Below are 21,451 nucleotides of genomic sequence, written 5' to 3'. Positions count from 1 at the left end.
AGGCTCCTCAGGCCACCCAAAGCGGGGCTGGGGAGCAGGTCCTGTGGACCCATGCAGACTGCTGCGGCCATTAGGTCGCAGAGGCAGGGGCGGGGGAGAGGTTCCCCCTGCCTTAAGGTCTGGGCCCGGCCAGTGGGTGCCGTGGCGAGGGCTCCGGAGCTCTGCAGGACACAGCATCCAGGCCCCCCCAGCTCACCCACCGGCCCGAGGCGGGAGGGCCTGGAGGGGCCCTGGGAGAAGACCTTGATACACCTCTTACCACACGCACCACACCCCGCGAGGACCGCGACATGGCCAACCATTGGCCAAGGGCGACCTCCACCCGCCAGGTCAAGGTTCTCCTGCTTCTGATCTCGCAGTAACAGTTGCTCAGTAACAGGGTAACGGCCGCGTGCTATTGGCTGCACGCCTGCCCCGCCCCTATTACAATACTAGAGTCAGTTCTCTCAGCCATGTGAGGATACAGCAAGAAGGCAGCTGTCTACAAGCCAGAAGGGGGCCCCCACTACCTCCTGTGTCACCTTGATCTTGGACTTTCCAGCCTCAAAAACTGTGAGTAATTAATGTCTATTGTTTAAGCCACCCAATCTGTGGTTTTCTGGTTACAGAGCACCAACTGAGTAAGATAATACCCATCCTTCACCGTATCACGTTATCCTACTGGGGCTACAAACATTTTTACCTTTCAGAACTCCCCGACCTATTCCAATGCTGTTATGCTCAGACCATATTGTGTCTTTCATCCTTGATTCATACCAGATATACATAGGAATCATGTACTGGGACCTGTACTCCTAATCATCCTCTAGATGATCCAAGGAAAAATGAAAAGTTGCAGGGAACAACATTGAAGAGCTAAAGCGGGGTGTCTGTGTTGCCTCGCGGGATAGGGTGGAAGAGAACAGAGAACACCACCCCTATAGTCAAGACTTTTATGACCTCAGGGTAACAGATCAATTTTTCCACAAACTTATCTGCATTTGCACCTTCTTTTGCTTACAGTTCAAAATAGTACATACGTTGAGCTGGGGTTTGGGCAGTCTAGTGTGGGAGAGGGGTACAGATTACCGGCAGAAATCATGCATGCTGTAGCAGTAAAATTCCAGATGGAAAACAAGAGTATCTTGGAGAATAAAAGAAATAGGTAGATGAAACCTTGGAAATACAGGATCTGTACTTTCTAAAACATTCTCCACGTAGCCTTTCGCCTAGTCTAGCCTCACAGAGTTCCAGGTAGATTAGAGACAAAGGGAGAGCGCAGGGTCACAGCGGCAGCAAAGCGATGGGATAAGAATGGCTGGGGCTTCACTTCAGCTGCACAATGAACTAGTTGAGTGACTTTAGGCAGTTGATTTTAACTTTCTGCATTTTAGTGTGATTATCTGTGTAAAACTATAGTGGTAATAGTGATGGCTAACCTTATTCATCTTTATAGCCCAAACATCCACACGGAATGTGGCATCTAGTAGGTGAGCAGTAATTTATTTTGATGAGGCTGAATGAATGACTAAATAGCCTTTCAAATTCCATCTTCATGTAATAGTTCAACTCTATATCCACCCTCTTCTCAGTAGCCACATTGAAGAGAAAGTACACAAACCAAGTAAGGACACTTCTTGGATATATCTGGTACGGGAGAAAATGTTTTTATTTAGATACTGTTTTCAGGATGGGAGGAAGGTGAAGCTGACTAACGTGGAGGGCATGAAGAGATGAAGCTGTTTAGTTGGCAGCGATGGTCTTCTGAATCCATTTCACGTAGTTGCAGACCTTGGTGTAGACACCAGGTTTGCCTTTCAGAGCACAGCCGTAGCCCCAGGAGACAATGCCCTGGAGCTGTCCATTGCAGACCACAGGGCCACCAGAGTCACCCTGGGCAAGAAGGAAGAGCCAGTTAGAACTCACAACTGTGCCCACATGGGAGAAAGGCTCAAAGGTATTCCTCCTTTACCCGGGGACCACCTTCCCAGGCTGCTGACCCTCCATGAAGCCCTTCTCTTTCCCTGGAAAACCAACCCTCAATCTCCATACTGGACCCCTATTCTTTCTTCTCCCTCCTTTGAGCTCCCTCTTTCCTTAGTTGCAGGGCTGTAGTGCCAAGAAGAGGTGAGGACTGGGCAGTGCAATGCTGCCCATCTAGCCCTGCTCCTTTCAAAGTTTCCTTCTGCTCTAGCCCTCCTCAGAAGCCCACCTGGATGTACTGTTTGCACATGATCTTCTGTGTATCTTTTCCCCTGATCCCTAACCATTAATATGGCAAAATGAATTTATCATTTATCCCAAATCTATCCCTCAGCCCTCATAATCAGCCCCAGGGACAGCTTTTCAATTTTCTGAGTTTCAGGAAATGGGAAATACTGTGGAGATATGTGAGGCTGAGCTGGAAGGAGAAGGCGTGCAAAGCAACTAACCTGGCAAGAGTCCTTTCCGCCCTCCAGGAAGCCCAGGCACATCATGTTGCTGGTGATCTGCCGGGGATAGGCATTGAGGCAAACGCTGTCAGACAGGATGGGAGCTTTCAGACACTGCAGGAGCTCAGGGAAGCTGGCTGTTGGGAGCAAGAGTGGAAATGGAAGAGGATTACCCATCCAATCTGGGAAATTTCTTTCTCAGTATCTCTCCCCCCTCTTCCCAATATTCCTATCCCTTCTCTCAGATTGCCGGTAACTTCTATTTTGGAAGAACAACTTATATCTGGAGGGTCTTCCAAACGGTTTTCATCAACAAATTGTTCTCTCTCTGACACTAGCATCAGTGACCATAGATCTCAAATCTAGAGACTTTATTTCTGAAGCGGGGCTATGCTTTGAAAAGTTCCAAATCTCTTAGTCTCTGTTCTGTGTACCTCCTCGCGTTTTGGTTCCCTGCAAATCACTAATCACATTTTAGTTGCATACCTGGCAACTTTACCATAGTCCTTTTTTGTTGTGTTGTCAAGCAGAGGGATGTTATGCATTTCAATTAGTATATTCTAAGACTCCATAGAACCCCACTATTCTCTGGGAACATTGCCTTGAGTGACAGCTAGGGCTAACTGACGCTGAACACGTTTTTCACCTCTAGGATTCTCAGACTTGGTGATTCTGTTCCAGGTGACACTTACAGCCACTGCTCTTGGTGTTGCCCCAGCCAGAGATGAGACACTGGGTACCAGCAGCTGCACAAAATCTTGGCAGAGAGACAGTGGCTACTTGAGTGTTGAGAGTGGCAGGTCGGCTCAGTTTAATCAGCATGATGTCGTTATTAAAGGTGTTCTTGCTGTAACTGGGATGGACGATGATCTTGGCTGCACTGATGAATTGCTCGTTGCCCTCAAGGACATCAATGTTGTGTGCTCCCAGACCCACCTGTATTCGGCTGGATTAAAGGGTTACAAGTTCTCTAAGACTCCAACGTCAACGTGAGCTCCTTCCCATTCCATTACAACTCAGTCTTGAGTATAAGCACAGACAGAAGCCCCCTGAAGCCCCCCTCACATACACACACAGGTTAGTGTGCACTTAAGGCAGTCCTACCACCTACGGTGCAGGTTAGAGGATTCCTTAGGTAGGCGTCACCCCAAGGCCAGACTCACAACCCAACATCTTGCTAGATTCATTAGGTATAGGAATGGGAACCAAATGATGCCAATCAAGCAGTGGGAGGTGAAAAGGCAACTGGTGTTGATTACTCTGGTTGGGATTATCAATTATTGTAGGGAGCCGTGGCAGGCCTCAGAGATATGGCAGAATATGAAGGGAATAGAATGAGTTGTGTTTATCTTTAGGTTGTACTGGAAATTTCCTGTGTTTTGTTACTTGCATATGCCATGTTTTTCCTGGTTGAGCTATAATGATTAGAGCTGTTAGGGTTTTCTAGGTATATTTAATCACTCACTATTTTTCTTCCCATGTCTTTATTGCCCTCATTTGGAAGGCCATCAGGGAACTCTAAGGGTATCTTTTTGTGGGAAAATCCCTCAATGCGTACAACGCCTGGGCAGGGGGGAATAATGAGGTCTTGAAATCTGAATGCTCCCCCCTCAAGCATAACTCTGTAGTTCTCCCTGATTGTGCTTTGGCAGGGCTGGGGATGACCTGACCTCAGAGAACAGGGCTGTGAGTATTGGTTACTTACGACTTGTAGCAGTGAGCTGCGGACAACACCCACTGCCTATTGATGAGAGAGCCCCCGCAGAAGTGGTAGCCAGAGTTCAGGGACACCTGGTAGGGGATGGAATGCGCCGCACAGGTGTAGCCCCCGACAATCTTGTCATCATCGTCAATGGGGAAAGCAACTGACAGAGAGAAATTGGAGCTATTGTGGAATTTCTACTCAGCAGCAAGGTTTTGCAGATTAACCAGAAAAAAAATAGGTCATGTTTTCTTGTCATGCATAATCAGGAAACAGTGATTTTAATATAATTGTTTTCAAAATCTTATTGTTCTATACATTTAACACATATGCTACTTACACTATTCAAAGTATCTAATTTTTAATTTATGCTTTAAATTTGATCAATATACTGATTTTTTTACGTATGTCACACACACACACACACACACACACACATACAAATCAGAGACTCCTTACGTAATAAATGCCTTGAAGACCACTAGCTGAGAATATAAAGAATACTTTTTACACAAAACCTTGCTAAGGAGGCGTTTAAGTATGTGTTCAATAAAGCTTTGCAGTCACCATGATTGTGTTTATTTGTAGAGTTCAGTATAGGATAAACACCGCATGAGGTGACAGAAAGGAAACTTTTAAATACCACCTGAGAATGTTCTGACCTGGAAAAAATGGGGAGTTTTGTACTTTGGTTTCCACAATCTCTTCTTGGTTCTCACCTAAAATGTTAACTAAATAATCTCATAGAACATTATAAGGTTTCTCTCTCTAATCTTTCCCCTCATCCCAATTATATTTCCAACATTTTTAATTTATTCAGCACTGTAAATTTTGGACCACTGATTTATTATGATTTCTAAGGACTCCAAATGTCTGGGATTATATGATATATGCCCTATTGTTCATATATTTTAAAGTAATTTGAGATAGCCTTTTTTGATATGTAAATATGTGTATTGAATTTATTTATAACAACCAAATTCGGGAAAATTCTGTAGTAAGTTTGAAGTGTACAATAGTATTGAATAGTATAAGAACAGAAATAGTCATTTCTCTATTTCTTTTCATGATTGCATGACATGTTGTTTTACATCAGAGAGATTTCATTAGTGAAGATGTGGTAAAACCAGCCCATAGCTTTTATTCACGAGAAATAGAGTGTCTTTTCCTGTTAAGATCTCTCTTAAGATGCCCTTTAGTATAGAGGAGACTCAGGCAGCCTCTTCAAGGAGCACAAGATTAGTCATTAGTCCCAATTATTAACTCCAAGTTCTTATAAAGATCAAAACAACATTTCCTTAACGTTGACTATCTTTTCTTTTTCACTCTTACTTCATAGACTGTACCTGAAATTCAGGGCAGATTCTTCCCCTTAATACTTTCTACACTGATCACCCCTGCTCCGCATAATCTTCTCCAGCAAGTGAGATTTAGTTATCTACAGACATATGTACTGTACACTGTTGTTTCAACATCTTAAACCTCTTGAGTATAGAGATTATATTCAGCATTCATTGTTGTCTTCCAGAGTAGAAAGTGCATCCTTAAAAGAGTCATAGACACCTACTGATCACTTATTGATCAAGACTCACCAGCGACTCCCAGGAGAGCAAGAAAGATGAAGGTCTTCATGGTTGCTCCCCGGATCTGGACTAAGGACTATGCTGAAGGGTTTCCATCCACAGCTATTTATACCACCAGGTTTGTCACTGACACCCATGGCCACAGGTGCTGGAAATGTGATTTCACTGGAAAGTCACAAATCCAAATTTAGAATTCAGTTCCGTGCCACACTGAAGATGATTCAGCATCCAATTTAAACATTCACTTTTGTCCACTTTTCCAGAAGGTTATGGGAATGGAAAAAATGAGCCCACCTGGTAGAAACTGTTCCCCATAATAGAAAAGTAAGTTGGAGTAAGGTCACAGAACAGGGCTACAGGTGTCCTGATTCCCAGAGAAAAAATTTAGGTACTTGGTTGTCTCAAGCATGAACTTTTATGCTGAGGATTATCTTGAGAGCTATACCCTTTATGTAAATAACATTGCCTGTTTCAGAATTACATAATTTGTTTTGTAGTAGCTCTGGCCTTGTATACCCATGTTAATGTTTCGTTATTGATAGGAACACTTGTTCTCCTAAAAAAAGAAAAACATTTCTGATTTGAAACCACAATAGTTCAAAATAGGAAAGGGAAAGAATGAGAATAATTTATCCTTATCTGAACTTACTATTTAATAGGCATATGCTAAATACTTAGCCTATTTGTTAAATTAGTAATTCTCAAAACAAGCCTACAAGATCCCTATTATAATTCCCATTTAACAGATGGGAAAACTGAGACTCACAAAAATATAAGGGACTTTACCAAAATCACAAGGCAAATCCATGGTAGGGTCAGGATTCCAGCCCCGGAAATCTGGCTTCAGTGTCTGTGCTCTCAAGCACTACGTAACACTTCCCTAGTCAGCTCACCAAAGTCTGGACACCAAGATAATACAGAGTTCTTGGCCAGCGAAGAGACAATGGGAATTTATTGAGTGCTTACTATAATATGTATCACACCCTGTGGGTGGGATTTTGATACATCTACTCATTCAGTCCTTACAAACAACTTTATAAGTATTGTGCTCTAATTTTTGCCATTTTATAGATGGGGAGGTTGTGGCTTAGAGAAGGTAAGCTTTTTTTCCTCAAACTTTTAATACTATGAGGTGATCCATACAGAGTTCAAACACAAGCAGCCTCACTTCAGAGCCCATGCCCTCCACTGTGATGCCGTACACATAATAGAGGAATGATGAAATAACATTTATATTTTAAGGCAGGACAAGAAAAATTCAACATTACATTCTCTCTGTGTCACCTTGGGCTACCCCCCTTCCTCCTAATGTGCAGTGTGCATCTGCTTTTCATATTAAACAGAGCTCCTCAAAAGTGGGAGTGCCTGCTTGATGGTAAAGATCAACTTTTTTCCCTTTCTTCTGAAGCTAGCAATATAACCTCTTGAAAGTTTTTTCCCAGCTTTGCACGGGGTCATGATGTCTTACTGCTCACTTTGTACTTGCTTACCTGGACTGTGTTTCTTTGGTGAACTTTATGTAAAATATCACTGTGTCATTTTGATGTACGGTCCTGTGTCTCGAAAATGTATACAAACTGTGCCTTTGACTTCTAACAGGCAGAACAGTCTTCAGAGCTTCTTACAGTCTGTCTCACTGGTTGTAATCCTCAGCTTGGCTCAAATAAAATTTCCCTTTTTTCCCCTTAATTTGATAGTTCATTTGAATTTTTCTCGATAGGAGAAGATTCTGAACTCTACCAAATTAAGGGGTAACTACAAGGATCGTATGGAATTCTGAAATATCTAAGAAATGGGTTCCTGGAGCAAGAATTGTCATAATTAATGGGACATGGCGGAAGTATCCAGAATAAGTGAATCTGAGCGAGAACTAACCTTTAGCTAGATATAGCCAAATTCTACACCTATACAATGCATCTGAATGGCCTACCAGGATGCCATTTCTGCTTTAGCAAATTGTCACTCCTGAAGTAGGTTCTGTTTCTTCTTCATTTGAAAATTTGCTGATATGAAGATGATTTAGTAGAAGGCAGAGCTTCTCAACTCTGGCACTGTTGATAACATGCGCCAGATAATTTTTGTGGGGTGTTGACCAGCACACTGTAGGATACTTATCAGCATCCCTGGCCTCTAGTTACAAGTAGCTTTAGGCCTCCTCCCAGTTATGACCAAAAATGTCTCCAAACTACCAAATGTCCTCTTGGGGGTCCATTTCATTCCCAGCTGAGAATGACTGAACTAAGGTGAAAAGATGGCAAAGCAGCTTCTAAGGCTACAGCCATGGGAAAATGCCTGTATTGTCCCTAACTGAACTCAGTAACACTGAGTACATGGTCCACAAGGCAGGAAGCTGCCATTCATTGATCCCTAAAAATTAAGAAATACTAAGGAGTAAGGGGAGAACCATTCCCAGAATGAGGAACAGGGTGTCTTCTCATCCTGTCTAATTATCTTCCATGTTGACGTTTCCACAATGAAATGTTATGTGTTGTATAATTCTACATCACCCCTGAAACTTCCCCCAAACTTCATCAGGGATCTTAATCCATATGAAAAACACAGCATCTTGGAGAAGAGTTTACACAATAATTGGCTCATATGCTGCTAAGTCCTAGAGGCCTCTCTGTGGTGTGCCCTGGGCTTTTTTTTACTTGGACCCATTCTATTAGGAAGGGAAAGAGTGAGGGTTGCCAGCTAAGGAGAGTTATCTAGGATCAATGGCAAATTCCCAGCTAAACACCTTGAGACCTGTCTGGCTGCAGTGTGATGATTCTTCACTCATCTAAAGCAGTAGTGGGGATGTGAGAAAAATGCCAAGTGATCATTTCCAGACTTCAGTAATTCCCATACAACTCTCATACATGTTGCATGTAAGCCACTTAGCACAGTGCTTGTACTGTAGTTGCATTCTCATTTTCAAATTACACTTCTTTTCCTGAGTCTCTTCTTAAACAAAGATGTTGATATTGTATGTCTTTGCGGATTTTTATCTAATGCACATTTACATGAACACATGCTATTTTTTAAAAGCTATTTAAGTAAAAATGGTCAGCCATGAACTATGTAAAATCATACTAAGGAATTCTAATGATGCACATAACAACATGGGACGAGACAGATGGTTGGACAGCATGAAGGTGGGAAAAACCAGGGATAGCTGATGGGGGTAGGGGAGGGGGTGGCTGTGAGTGGAAAGGGTAAGGAGCAGAGTAGACCTGGCATTAAGTGAAGGAGCTTTGTATTCTAAGTGAAAGTCACTAGGAGAATGGTCCCTATTGAAGAGGCCAGTGGAATACTGGATCAGTGTGAGCTGTCTCTATATCTATGTATGTGTGTTTGTCATTTCTGTGAAGTGGGTTAACAAATCTGAAGAAAACATCTTTGAATGATTGTGTGGGAGCTTGGACCTTCAAGATACCTTATTCTTCTGAGATATTTCTGTGAAGTTTGACCCTAGGCAATTGAGTTGGGTCTCAGACTAAATAAATATTCTTGTCTGCATTTTATGTGGTTTGGTACTTATACTTCTTTTCCTAACTTCAAACACATGGTGGCCCAGAAGCATGTGTCTGTGTTCATTAATCTGTATTTGTCACCTTTATTTTCCATGCACATGGCTTAGTGGCCTTAGAGGATTATTTAAACTTGTGCCTAAATTGGGTGCTGATTGGGCTCCAGCAAACATATTGATATTTATATTGGCAAGAGCAAGAGTCACCGACCATTAAAGGTAAGTTTGTGCCCTTTCCTTCAATGAGTCTGTTTTTCCTTTTCTTTGGCTTCTCTAGTCACCTTCCTGGTTAATACATCACCAGTCACTGAGGCTGTGCTGTGCTGGCTCTTTACCTACAATGTGTAGGGAAATTTTAAATAAGAATTTCTCCCCTTGAAACATAATATACTAAGAAACTTACTAAAAAACTGAAGTAAACAATCAGGGCAAATCGGTGTTAGTGAATAGGATGTTCTTTCCTGATAAAGTGAATCCTGGAACCAGGCTGCGTTTTCCTTGAGAATCCTGCTCAAGGGTGCCATTAGTCTGGGGGCATTTCTCTTCTAGCCACATGTGGTTCTCTCCATGTTTTATGTGCAGGGTCAGAAACCTCTTCTCTTTCCTGTAAAGGGCCAGATAGTAAATGTTTTAGGCTTTGCAGGCAATGTATATGGTCTCTGTCACAGCTACTCTGCTTTTGACCATGAGCAGCCCTAAAGAGTACATGAATAAGTGAGTGCAGCCCTGTTTTTTTTTGCGGGGGGAGGGCGGTGTCTGGACTTTAATATTCTCATGGATAAAATGAATACCCAGAGAAAATAATGGGGAAATGGGAGACGTTAATCTTTGATCCACATATCAGCGTTTTGTTAAAGTGCCGACTTAATTCAGTTATGTCTCTGTCAGAATTCACTTCACATTTCTCTCTCTTCCCATTCGCAGCCACATCCTACCTCCATTCCTCAAGATTAGGTTGGTAAAGCAGGCTTAATACAAGGGCAATTAAGTTTTATCATAGAGGTTCTCAGGTATGTAACCTGAGACCCACAGCTGTCAGAACAGCATGCGCAAATGCCATCTTGAAATAATTTGGAAACTTGCCACTTCTGAATATGATGGGCTAGTGAGGCATTTATTAAGAGAAAACCTTCTATTGGATTGGAAGGAAATGAGATTAGGAAGAGAAACAGAGACGGATGAAGGTGAAAATGATGCTGAAGGTCAAAATAGAGCATCACAAATGGAAAATGACAAGAAAGAGGGAAAAATTATAGTACACACCCCACATTAATTTTTTGACAAAGACAGTTTTCTTTCAGATATATTTATATCCCCACCAGGAAAACTTTTTGTGATTTGTCTCCAAGCTCCATCATCCCTACCTTCTTCAATATACCCACCTTGCTTTTATGGGATACATTTCCTAAATCAAAGTACACAGATATCCAAAGAGTTCCATTACTAGGCTCAGGAATATTTTTCTATTATAGCTTTGGAAATTCGGGGATTAGGAAAAACCTAGTAGGCACCTTGAATTCCACTCTAGGAAGAAGACACAGTTCCTGGGACATAGGCTAGTGAGCAACCATTCACAAGTGCTGTAACCCTCAAAACTCTCTGTCATTGTCACTTTCCTACTTCATCCTTGTGAGTGACAGTCATCAGACAAAGTATTTAGCAATCTTAGTAGAGAAGACAGGTTCACATAGGATAAGTCATGTCAAGCTGACCCCATTTTCTTTTGGGTGAGCTCACTAGATTGAGGAATTTGGAAGAAATTGGAACTAGCATGTCTTGTTTTCAGCAAAGCACTTGACAATGTTTCTATGGTATTTTTGCAGTTTCCATGGTATTTTTGCAGGTAAGGAGTTGATACATGCTCTTGCTGCTGTACTCCAAGGTAGACTCCCAGCTGATTAACAACTTTTTTCCAAAGTGCTGTCTCAGAGCCCATATGAGATGTAGCAAGAAGTCCCTGAGGTCTCTGATTTGAGATCACAGAAAGCCATGTAGCTGATTTGCTAGTGACCCAGAGCTGAGAAGAATCAACACCACAGGTGACTGAATCAAGGCACCAAAGATATAACATCCAATGTAAAAATCTCCCTGGTTTGTCCAAGTAGTCCTCCAATCATTTTATTCTCTTAAGTGCTACTACCAGACTCAACTTTGACCCACGATTTGATATAATGCCATTCCTAGACAAATGGAATTCAAGGAGATCAAGGCTAATGACAGAGCATCAAGTAATATTGGCCAATCATCCCCCTGGGCTCTTGTCTCCTCTCTGCTCAAGCATCTTGGCTGTCACCATTTCCTTGTGACCAAGTCCTCATTTGATCACCATCTCCAATTAATGGGTTTCTTTTGTTCTCAGGTTTTTGTGTCAATACCCACTTAGTATCCTAACTCCTTAGAAAAGTGTTCAGCTTTACCAGTCTGAAGCCAAACTGTCACCCCCAAGCCCAACTTACTGCCTTCTTTCCATCCCTCTGAGGCTGACAGCCATCTTCATGGGGGGTAGGGGATGGATCTATTCCTCTCAGTCCTGCCAAAGTAGCCCCAACCCACCTTTTGAGGTGCTGGCACAGGTCATAAAAGGGAAAGAGGGAATGTGAGCTGCAGAAACTAACAAGGGCAGTGATTCCCCAAGCACATCCCCCTCAGGACCAGGGAAGTGCACTCAGAAGACAGGAACCTGGGCAGGGAGACACCGGGTCCCATCCTGTCTGAGCTGAGGAGGGCTCCAGGCTCCTCTGCTGTGTGGTCCTTTGTCTCCTGGGAGCAGGTGAGTCCTGGGAACAGGTGGGACAGCTTTGTCTTTGGACTTCTAGCTTTTTTCATGGAGCTGCCTCAGGAGACTCTCTGAATGTGTTTTCTTAATTGCTCAGACCCTATGGACACTGGAATTACATTGTTATTATAACTTTTGAATTTTGTTGCAAGATTTGATTTCCTTGTCATGAAGACAACTAGATTTTGAGCTTCTGAAGCACATATTTTGTGTTTAAATCCCCAGTTTGTAACTCTGTCTCTGGAACGGAGTAGATGCTTGAGCTCCTCTTTGCCCCTCGGGCACTTGAGCCCCATCTACAATATCCCCACCAAAGGTCATCCAGCCTCTGTTGCAGAGAAGAGATCATGGTATCTCCTCAACCATCCAGTTAGAAAATTCTTCCTTGTGTTGAACCAGGAAACGGTCTAGTTAAAGCTCTGACCATTTTTTCTTAGTCTTGTCCCTTGGGAAGATAGAACCAGGAGAGTCATAGTAAGAAAATAAGTGGTCACTAGAGGCCAAAACCAGCAGAAGATTGTGGGTTCTAGAATAGTACAAGGAGAGTCAAGATAAGCCAGGGTTCCAGTCTGTTAGAGACTCCTTTACCTCTGTATATAGCAGGAACACATCTCAAAAGGCAATCTCAGAAGTTGTTTCACGTTACTGGAGAAAGCCATGCCAGACAGTACGAGCTGAAGCTAGAGGCTAGCTTCATTTTAGACAACCTAGCAGAGCTATTTCTTAGAAAGAATAAATCAGTATAGGACTCGTTAGAGAGCTTAAAGATCTGGTTAAACTCCTCTCCTTCAAAAAACCCTTTTCCAACTCTGGCAGACCCCAAATGATAACTGTTTTTTCTATATATTCTTTCAATGCTGGTGAATACAGCTTATACCCCATTATTTTATTTTATTTATTTATTTATATTGAAATATAGGTGATTTACAATATTATATTATTTTCAGGTGTACAGAATAATGCTTCAATATTTTATAGATTATACTCCATTTCAAGTTATTACAAAATAATGACTATATTTAGATAAGCAACAAGGATATATTGTATACCCATTATTTTATGATCGGTGAAATATATAGTTATTTCTTTCTTCAGGTGCTTCATCTTGATATTGGCTCTGTCTTACTGTCTAAAATATTTACATACACCAAAAATAAATCTGTATATTCTATGGTTTTTGTTTTTTATTGTTTTATTTCTCCTTTCCACACAGAACCCATTGCTATCAGGGCACTTCTATTGATACGCATAGAATCAATATGGCTGTTTGGTGACCAGAACATAGCATGGGACCAGTCCTTGAGGAAGCTGAGACTTCAGGCAGGCTCTCAAATGCTGAGAAGACAGCATCTGGTCGTGGTTCTAAAGCCTGGGATCCTAGCAAGATGAACAGGTGGTGATTAGACTGTTTGCTCATCTGGGAGTGTTGGAAGGTAACCCCTAGGGAGGAAATAGTGAAAAGCATGTAGCGGGCTCTCAGGAATAGCTGTTGTTTCAGGCAAAAGGAGTACACCTTTAATATTCCATGCAAGACTGACAGGTAAGAAGGGGGGTTTTGATAGGAAGGAGAAAAAATAAAATAATTAAGATATGTATATTATCTTGATTGTGAGGATGGTATAGGTGTTTTCATATGTCCACACTCCTCAAATGGTACACATTAGATGTGTGCAGTTCTTTTCATATCAATTGTGCCTCAATAAAGCTGTTAAAAATAAATAAAATAGGGACTTCCCTGGCGGTCCAGCAGTTAAGACTCCGCGCTTCCAATGCAGGGGACGTGGGTTCGATCTCTGGTCGGGGAACTAAGGTCCCACATGCCGCTCGGTGCGGCCAAATAAATAAATAAATAAAATTATGAAGAACAACATGCAGGAAATTTTAAAAAGGAATTGGAAAAAAAAAAGATACAGCCTGTGACCTTAAAAAGAGAAAATTCAGTAGGGAAGACAAGTACCCACATGACAAAAATGTGTTATAATAGGAGGGGGATAAAAAAAAGGGAAAATCTAGGACTTTTGGAACCAAGCAACTGGCATTGCTTCCTGGAGGACAGGGTGAAAAAAATGAGAAATGCAAGTTGTTCAAAGAAGTCAGGTAAATTAAGTACACATTCATTAGCTATAATCATCACCCTGTCTGGATCTGTCTAGAGCATATGGGAAAAAGACAAGGTCTGTCTGAGGCTCCGCAGATTATGCAATAAGCATCCTGTGAAGTGAAATATCTCTGTTGTCAGAGGACTGAACTGGTGCATTTCTTTGTATCTGTGCAGGAAGGAGCCCAGTGCAAGATGACAGAGACCATGCCAAGCGAGGAGGGCATTCCTGAGTGAGTGGGGTGTTGGAGCCCAAGTAGGGTGAGGCCAGGGTGAGGGCATTCCTGAGTGAGTGGGGTGTTGGAGCCCAAGTAGGGTGAGGCCAGCAGGCTGGTGAAGGCCAGCAAATTGAGGAGGGCACCCACACAGGGCAGGGCATGCCTGTTGTGGTATATCAGAAACTGGACTGAGGTAAGGAGGGTTCTGACGTGGGTAGACGCCCTGACACAGGGTCAGATCCAAGCAGAGTGAGAAGGGCATTTACAAAGGAGCAAAGGTGGCCATTGCAATGGACAACTGGGTAGGTGCAAGGATCCAATATGTAAATCTATGAAAGATAACAGGAGCCAGGTTTCTCAGTATTGGATAAGGAGATTGCAAATATGGAAAGGCAGAACACTAGAATAAACCTTACAATATTGGAATTGGAAACAGAAGTATTTCTGTAAACTCATGGTTTTTCCATATGCATAGATAAATATAGAATTAAAGATACATGTAAATGTGTGTACATGTATGTACATATATATATACGTATATTCCCTAACTCTGTCCACTGTGATGACCCTAAAGTAGTCACCCCCAAAGCCCAGATGTAGTGCCCATGTCTTATTTTCTAAATACCATTATCCAATGTATTATCTATGTATGGTGATAGATGGTAACTAGAATTATTGTGGCGATTATTTTGTAATGTATAGAAATATTGAATTGTTGTGTTATGCACCAGGAAATAATATAGTGTTGTAGGTCAATTATACTTCAAAACCAAACAGACGAACAAACAAACAAACAAACTCATAGCAAAAGAGATCAGAGGCAAGAGGTTGGGGAAGAGAGAATTGGATGAAAGTGGTCAAAAGGTACAAACTTCCAGTTATAACATGAACAAGTACTGGGCATGTCATGTACAACATGATGAATATAATTAACATTGCTCTGTGTTATGTATGAAAGTTAAGAGAGTAAATCCTAGAAGTTCTCATCACAAGGGAAAAAAAATTTTCTTCCATTTGTTATCTATGTGAAATGATGGATGTTCATTAAATTTATTGTGATAATCATTTCATGATGTATGTAAATCAAATAAGTATGCCGTACACCTTAAACTTACACAGTGCTGTATGTCAATTATATCTCAATAAAACTGGAAGAAAAAACACACAAAAATAAATAAATACCATAATCCACTCAAAGGAACCAGGTCTCTGCAGAAATAGCTGATACCAAGACGGAGACAGGGAAAGTACAAGACGAGACTTGAATGTCTTCTTGTGCCGTGAAGGAAGGAAATACTCAAAGAATGATGGAGACCCTGACAGGAAGGAAGGTTTAAGAAGGGAAACAATGTCCCTATTTCCATATCTCCTTTGGATAATACTTGATGCACACTGAAAAATTATTATTCTATACCTATCCTTTAAAATTAAAGAAAAAAATAGTACCAAAAGCTCACCTCATGCCAGGCAAATTAATTTTTATCATTTACATTTCAGCCTTGTATCCTGACTTCCGTAAAGCCGCCAGTAAAAATACACTAACAGCAAACATACCACATGTGGAACACATTTTTTAAATGGTTAGATTGACTCATTACATATGGTCTCTTACTATTTTCCATTATATTCATTTATGCATTTGTTCATTAAATAAGCATGGATTAAGTACCTGCAAAGTGTTGAGTATAGTTAGATGAGCCGAGGACACTGGGAGGTCCCAGCACATCAGCCTGGTAAACGGCGGGTGGGGGGAGTTCACCCTGACTGGCTCATGCTGTTTCAGACTTGGACAGAGGCTCGGAGACCATTATTTCAGACTCTCCCCTCATCCAGGTTTCATGGATGAAGAAATGATAAGGTGAGAAGATGAAATGATGGAGCCATCTAAAAACCAATTATATTTTAACCTTCCTAAAATACACACTTTAAAACTCTCCAAACTATACATTATCTGAAAAACCTGACTTATTGCTCCTATAAGTCTAGTAGCATCTTGAGGACGAGAACATTTTTTTCACAAATGCTTGTTGAGCTAATTAAAATAGTCTGTGTGCTCCATGAGGGTCTGTTTTACTCACTTCTCTATTCCTAGTCCTTGAACAATACCTGGCATATATAGTACGTGTTCAACAAACACTTACTGAAAAATATTTTTTAAAAAAAGAATATGCTAAGCAAGTGTGTATATGGTGGTGGTAGTCGGCGATGTTTCGCCAGCACGTGATAGTAATAGTCGCTAAAGCTTTTCTTTGGTGCTTCAGGTGTCTCCTTGCCTGTGTATTTCCCTGCCTTAAACGTCTCTGCTTCATCCCTATCCATCATCTCTGCTCCCAGAGCTCTATCAGGAGGACTGGGGTCCCACGACTGAGATGAGGTTAACGTGCCTCTTTGACCCCTATGAGGAGCTGTGACTTTACCGAAACTCCCGGCTAGAATGGGGGTGGGGGAGGGGAGGGAAGGTGTGTGGACAGTTGAGAGTTGAGAGCACTAAGGTCCATTGCACGTGGCACCTGCCCAACCTCAACAGCAGTGTGTCTGCTGTCCCTTTGGCTCACAGCCCTCAGAAGCTTTTGTTTTGCCCCTGCATCCTCCTCTGTGTATATCTGCTCCGTATTCAGGCTCAGCAACCCAAGGAGGTGAGATGCTCCCTGGGAGTACAGGTTGCAGCGTATTCCTCTTGTATTCCCCTCAGCACCCACTGAGGGGTGCTTCCTATCTAGTTAGCCCCGAATTCCTGGGTCTTAAAATGACAAAGAGCTGGTTCCAGGGAGGGGCTCTGATGACCTGAGCAAGGCAGCCTGTCTGAGTTAAATCAGGATGAGGCTTGAGGGGGACGGTCCTGCATCCCCGACAGGCAGCAGGGGAGGATATCTGCCCAGAGTGGGGGGCGGGGCTGTGTGTATGAGGGAGGACGAGGAGCTAGACAGTAGGAAGAGGGAGGAAAGACCCCGTTATTTGTTGGGCGTGGGGAGCAAATTGCGAGCAAATTGCAAACAAAGCAGCTGAGAAACCTCCTTGGGAAGCTGGGGCTTGGTGGCGCATCTCTTCCTCTGCCCCCGCCCCTGTACGCCCAGTCCTGCCATGCCAGCCCCGACTCACCTCTGCAGGTGCTGGCACAGGGCATGAGAGGGAAAGAGGGAATGTGAGCTGCAGAAACTGACGGAGCCGTGACTCCCCAAGCACATCCCCTTCAGGACCAGGGAAACACCCTCAGAGGACTGGGACCTGGCAGGGAGACACTGGGTCCCATGCTGTCTGAGCTGAGGAGGGCTCCAGGCCCCTCTGCTGTGTGGTCCTGTGCCTCCTGGGAGCAGGTGAGTCCTGGGAACAGGTGGGACATCTTTGTCCTTGAACTTCAAGTTTTTTTCATGGAGCTGCCTCATGAGACTCACTGAATGTGGTTTCTTGCTCCCAGAGGCCCTTTGGACACCGGAATTACCCAGACCCCAAAACACCTGGTGACAGTGATGGGGAGCAACGGGACCCTAAAGTATGAACGACATCCGGGACGTAATTCTATATACTGGTATGCACAGAATGCTGAGAAATCACTGCAGCTCCTGTTTTTCTAACAATTAGCCTCATCCAGATTGAGAAATCAGTCCAAGACGGGAGGGCCGTGGGCTAATCCCAATCCTCTGACTGTAGGCCCCCCTAAGACCTCTTACTGCCTTCCTGTCTTGGTCCAGGACAGAAGAACTGAGTTTTCCCTTTGGCCACAAGGAGGCACTGTGACTCTCTTGAGATTCAGGGAGAAGAGGGAGGGTCGAGAGAACTCCCTGGATGGGAGAGGGTTGAGAGAGAGTCCGGGTTTGTTCACAACACAGGAGAATGTGGTTTGCGGAGGCTGTGAGTCAGTGCTGAAATGTGAGGGGTTAAACGCAGACTATTGGCTTTGTGTTGATCTGCAGGTGGTTTTTTTTTTTCTTATTAACAGGAGCTACTTTTATTTATTTACTTTTAACATTTTATTGGAGTATAATTGCTTTACAATGATGTGTTAGTTTCTGCTTTATAACAAAGTGAATCAGTTATACATATACCTATGTTCCCATATCTCTTCCCTCTTGCATCTCCCTCCCTCCCACCCTCCCTATCCCACCCCTCTAGGTGGTCACAAAGCACCGAGCTGATCTCCCTGTGCTATGCGGCTGCTTCCCACTAGCTATCTATTTTACTTTTGGAAGTGTATATATGTCCATGCCACTCTCTCACTTTATCACAGCTTACCCTTCCCCCTCCCTATATCCTCAAGTCCATTCTCTAGTAGATCTGTGTCTTTATTCCCGTCTTGCCCCTAGGTTCTTCATGACTTTTTTTTTTTTTTCTTAGATTCCATATATATGTGTTAGCATACGGTATCTGTTTTTCTCTTTCTGATTTACTTCACTCTGTATGACAGACTCTAGGTTCATCCACCTCACTACAAATAACTCAATTTCGTTTCTTTTTATGGCTGAATAATATTCCATTGTATATATGTGCCACATCTTCTTTATCCATTCATCTGTCAGTGGACACTTCCATGTCCTGGCTATTGTAAATAGAGCTGCGATGAACATTGTGGTACACGACTCTTTTTGAATTATGGATTTCTCAGGAATATCTTTTTCCATCCCCTGACTTTCAGTCTGTATGTGTCCCTAGGTCTCAAGTAGGTCTCTTGTAGACAGCATATATACAGGTCTTGTTTTTGTATTCATTCAGCCAGTCTGTGTCTTTTGGTTGGAGCATTTAATCCATTTACATTTAAGGTAATTATCAATATGTATGTTCCTATTACCATTTTCTTAATTGTTTTGGGTTTGTTATTGTAGGTCTTTTCCTTCTCTTGTGTTTCCTGCCTAGAGAAGTTCCTTTAGCATTTGTTGTAAAGCTGGTTTGGTGGTGCTGAATTCTCTTAGCTTTTGCTTGTCTGTAAAGGTTTTAATTTCTCCATCAAATCTGAATGAGATCCTTGCCGGGTAGAGTAATCTTGGTTGCAGGTTTCCCCTTTCATCACTTTAAATAGGTCCTGCCACTCCCTTCTGGCTTGTAGAGTTTCTGCTGAAAGATCAGCTGTTAACCTTATGGGGATTCCCTTGTGTGTTATTTGTTGTTTTTCCCTTGCTGCTTTTAATATTTTTTCTCTGTATTTAGTTTTTGATAGTTCGATTAATATGTGTCTTGGCATGTTTCTCCTTGGATTTATCCTGTATGGGACTCTCTGTGCTTCCTGGACTTGATTAACTATTTCCTTTCCCATATTAGGGAAGTTTTCAACTATAATCTCTTCAAATATTTTCTCAATCCCTTTCTTTTTCTCTTCTTCTTCTGGGACCCCTATAATTCGAATGTTGGTGCATTTAATGTTGTCCCAGAGGTCTCTGAGACTGTCCTCAATTCTTTTCATTCTTTTTTCTTTATTCTGCTCTGCAGTAGTTATTTCCACTGTTTTATCTTCCAGGTCACTTATCCGTTCTTCTGCCTCAGTTATTCTGCTATTGATTCCTTCTAGAGAATTTTTAATTTCATTTATTGTATTGTTCATCGTTGTTTGTTTGCTCTTTAGTTCTTCCAGGTCCTTGTTAAACGTTTCTTGTATTTTGTCTGTTCTATTTCCAAGATTTTGGATCATCTTTACTATCATTATTCTGAATTCTTTTTCAGGTAGACTTATTTCCTCTTCATTTGTTAGGTCTGGTGTGTTTTTACCTTGCTCCTTCATCTGCTGTGTGTTTTTCTGTCTTCTCATTTTGCTTAACTTACTGCGTTTGGGGTCTCCTTTTCGCAGGCTGCAGGTTCGTAGTTCCCGTTGTTTTTGGTGTCTGTCGCCAGTGGCTAAGGTTGGTTCAGTGGGTTGTGTAGGCTTCCTGGTGGAGGGGACTAGTGCCTGTGTTCTGGTGGATGAGGCTGGATCTTGTCTTTCTGGTGGGCAGGTCCACGTCTGGTGGTGTGTTTTGGGGTGTCTGTGGCCTTATTATGATTTTGGGCAGCCTCTGTGCTAATGGATGGGGTTGTGTTCCTGTCTTGCTAGTTGTTTGGCATAGGGTGTCCAGCACTGTAGCTTGCTGGTCGTTGAGTGAAGCTGGGTCTTGGCATTGAGATGGAGAGCTCTGGGAGATTTTCGCTGTTTGATATTACATGGAGCTGGGAGGTCGGTTGTGGACCAGTGTCCTGAAGTTTGTTCTCCCACCTCAGAGGCACAGCTCTGATGCCTGGCTGGAGCAGCAAGAGTCTTTCATCCACATGGCTCAGAATAAAAGGGAGAAAAAATAGAAAGAAAGAGAGAAAGAGAGAAAGAAAGAAGAAAGAAAGAGAAAGAAAGAAAGAGAAAGAAAGAAAGAAAAAGGAAGGAAGAAAGAAAACGAAAAAAAGAAAGAAAGAAAGAGAGAGAGAGAAAGAAAGAAAGAAAAAATAAAATAAATTTATTAAAATAAAAAATAAAGAATAATTATTAGGAAAAAATTTTTAAAAACTAAAAAGAAAAACGGAGAGACAGAACCCTAGGACAAATGGTAAAAGCAAAGCTATAGAGATAAAATCACACACAGAAGCATATACATACACACTCACAAAAAGAGAAAAAGGGAAAAAATATATATATCTTTGCTCCCAAAGTCCACCTCCTCAATTTGGGATGATTCGTTGTCTATTCAGGTATTCCACAGATGCTGGTACATCAGGTTGATTGTGGAGCTTTAATCCGCTGCTCCTGAGGCTGCTGGGAGAGATTTCCCCTCCTCGTCTCTGTTCGCACAGCTCCTGGGGATCAGCTTTGGATTTGGACCCGCCTCTGCGTGTAGGTCGCCTGAGGGCGTCTGTTCCCCGCCCAGACAGAGCGGGGTTAAAGGAGCAGCTGCTTCGGGGGCTCTGGCTCACTCAGGCCGCGGGGAGGGAGGGGTACAGAGGAGGCGGGGCGAGCCTGCGGCGGCAGAGGCGTCGTGACGTTGCAGCAGCCTGAGGCGCGCTGTTTGTTCTCCCCGGTAAGTTGTCCCCGGATCACGGGAGCCTGGCCGTGGCGGGCTGCACAGGCTCCCGGGAGGGGTGGTGTGGAGAGTGACCTGTGCTCGCACACGGGCTTCTTGGTGGCGGCAGCAGCAGCCTTAGCGTCCCATGCCCGTCTCTGGGGTCCGCGCTGATCGCCGCGGCTCGCGCCTGTCTCTGGAGCTC

General features: G+C 42.8%; 1 protein-coding gene across 1 annotated transcript; it reads right to left on the bottom strand.

Moving 5' to 3' along the window:
• Positions 1–1,639: 1,639 nt before the first annotated feature.
• On the bottom strand, positions 1,640–5,768 carry LOC118900921 (trypsin). Its single transcript, XM_036863796.1, has 5 exons — positions 5,706–5,768; positions 4,117–4,276; positions 3,104–3,357; positions 2,412–2,548; positions 1,640–1,872 (listed from the first exon to the last, which is right to left on the bottom strand). The coding sequence occupies exons 1-5, from the start codon at positions 5,743–5,745 to the stop codon at positions 1,723–1,725; spliced, it is 741 nt and encodes a 246-aa protein (XP_036719691.1). The 5' UTR covers positions 5,746–5,768; the 3' UTR covers positions 1,640–1,722.
• Positions 5,769–21,451: the final 15,683 nt, after the last annotated feature.

This window comes from Balaenoptera musculus, chromosome 9, assembly GCF_009873245.2.
Source record: "Balaenoptera musculus isolate JJ_BM4_2016_0621 chromosome 9, mBalMus1.pri.v3, whole genome shotgun sequence".
Lineage (NCBI taxonomy): Eukaryota > Metazoa > Chordata > Mammalia > Artiodactyla > Balaenopteridae > Balaenoptera > Balaenoptera musculus.
This window is presented reverse-complemented; position numbering and strand designations above follow the sequence as displayed.

What these genes read in the sequence shown, in the direction of transcription:
- LOC118900921 (XM_036863796.1), bottom strand. Translation starts at nt 5,745, where the DNA reads ATGAAGACCTTCATCTTTCTTGCTCTCCTGGGAGTCGCTG. An exon ending in TGCTCTCCTGGGAGTCGCTG is followed by an intron (nt 4,277 to 5,705) that starts GTGAGTCTTGAT and finishes TCTCTCTGTCAG; the next exon opens with TTGCTTTCCCCATTGACGAT. An exon ending in CAACACCAAGAGCAGTGGCT is followed by an intron (nt 2,549 to 3,103) that starts GTAAGTGTCACC and finishes TGCTCCCAACAG; the next exon opens with CCAGCTTCCCTGAGCTCCTG.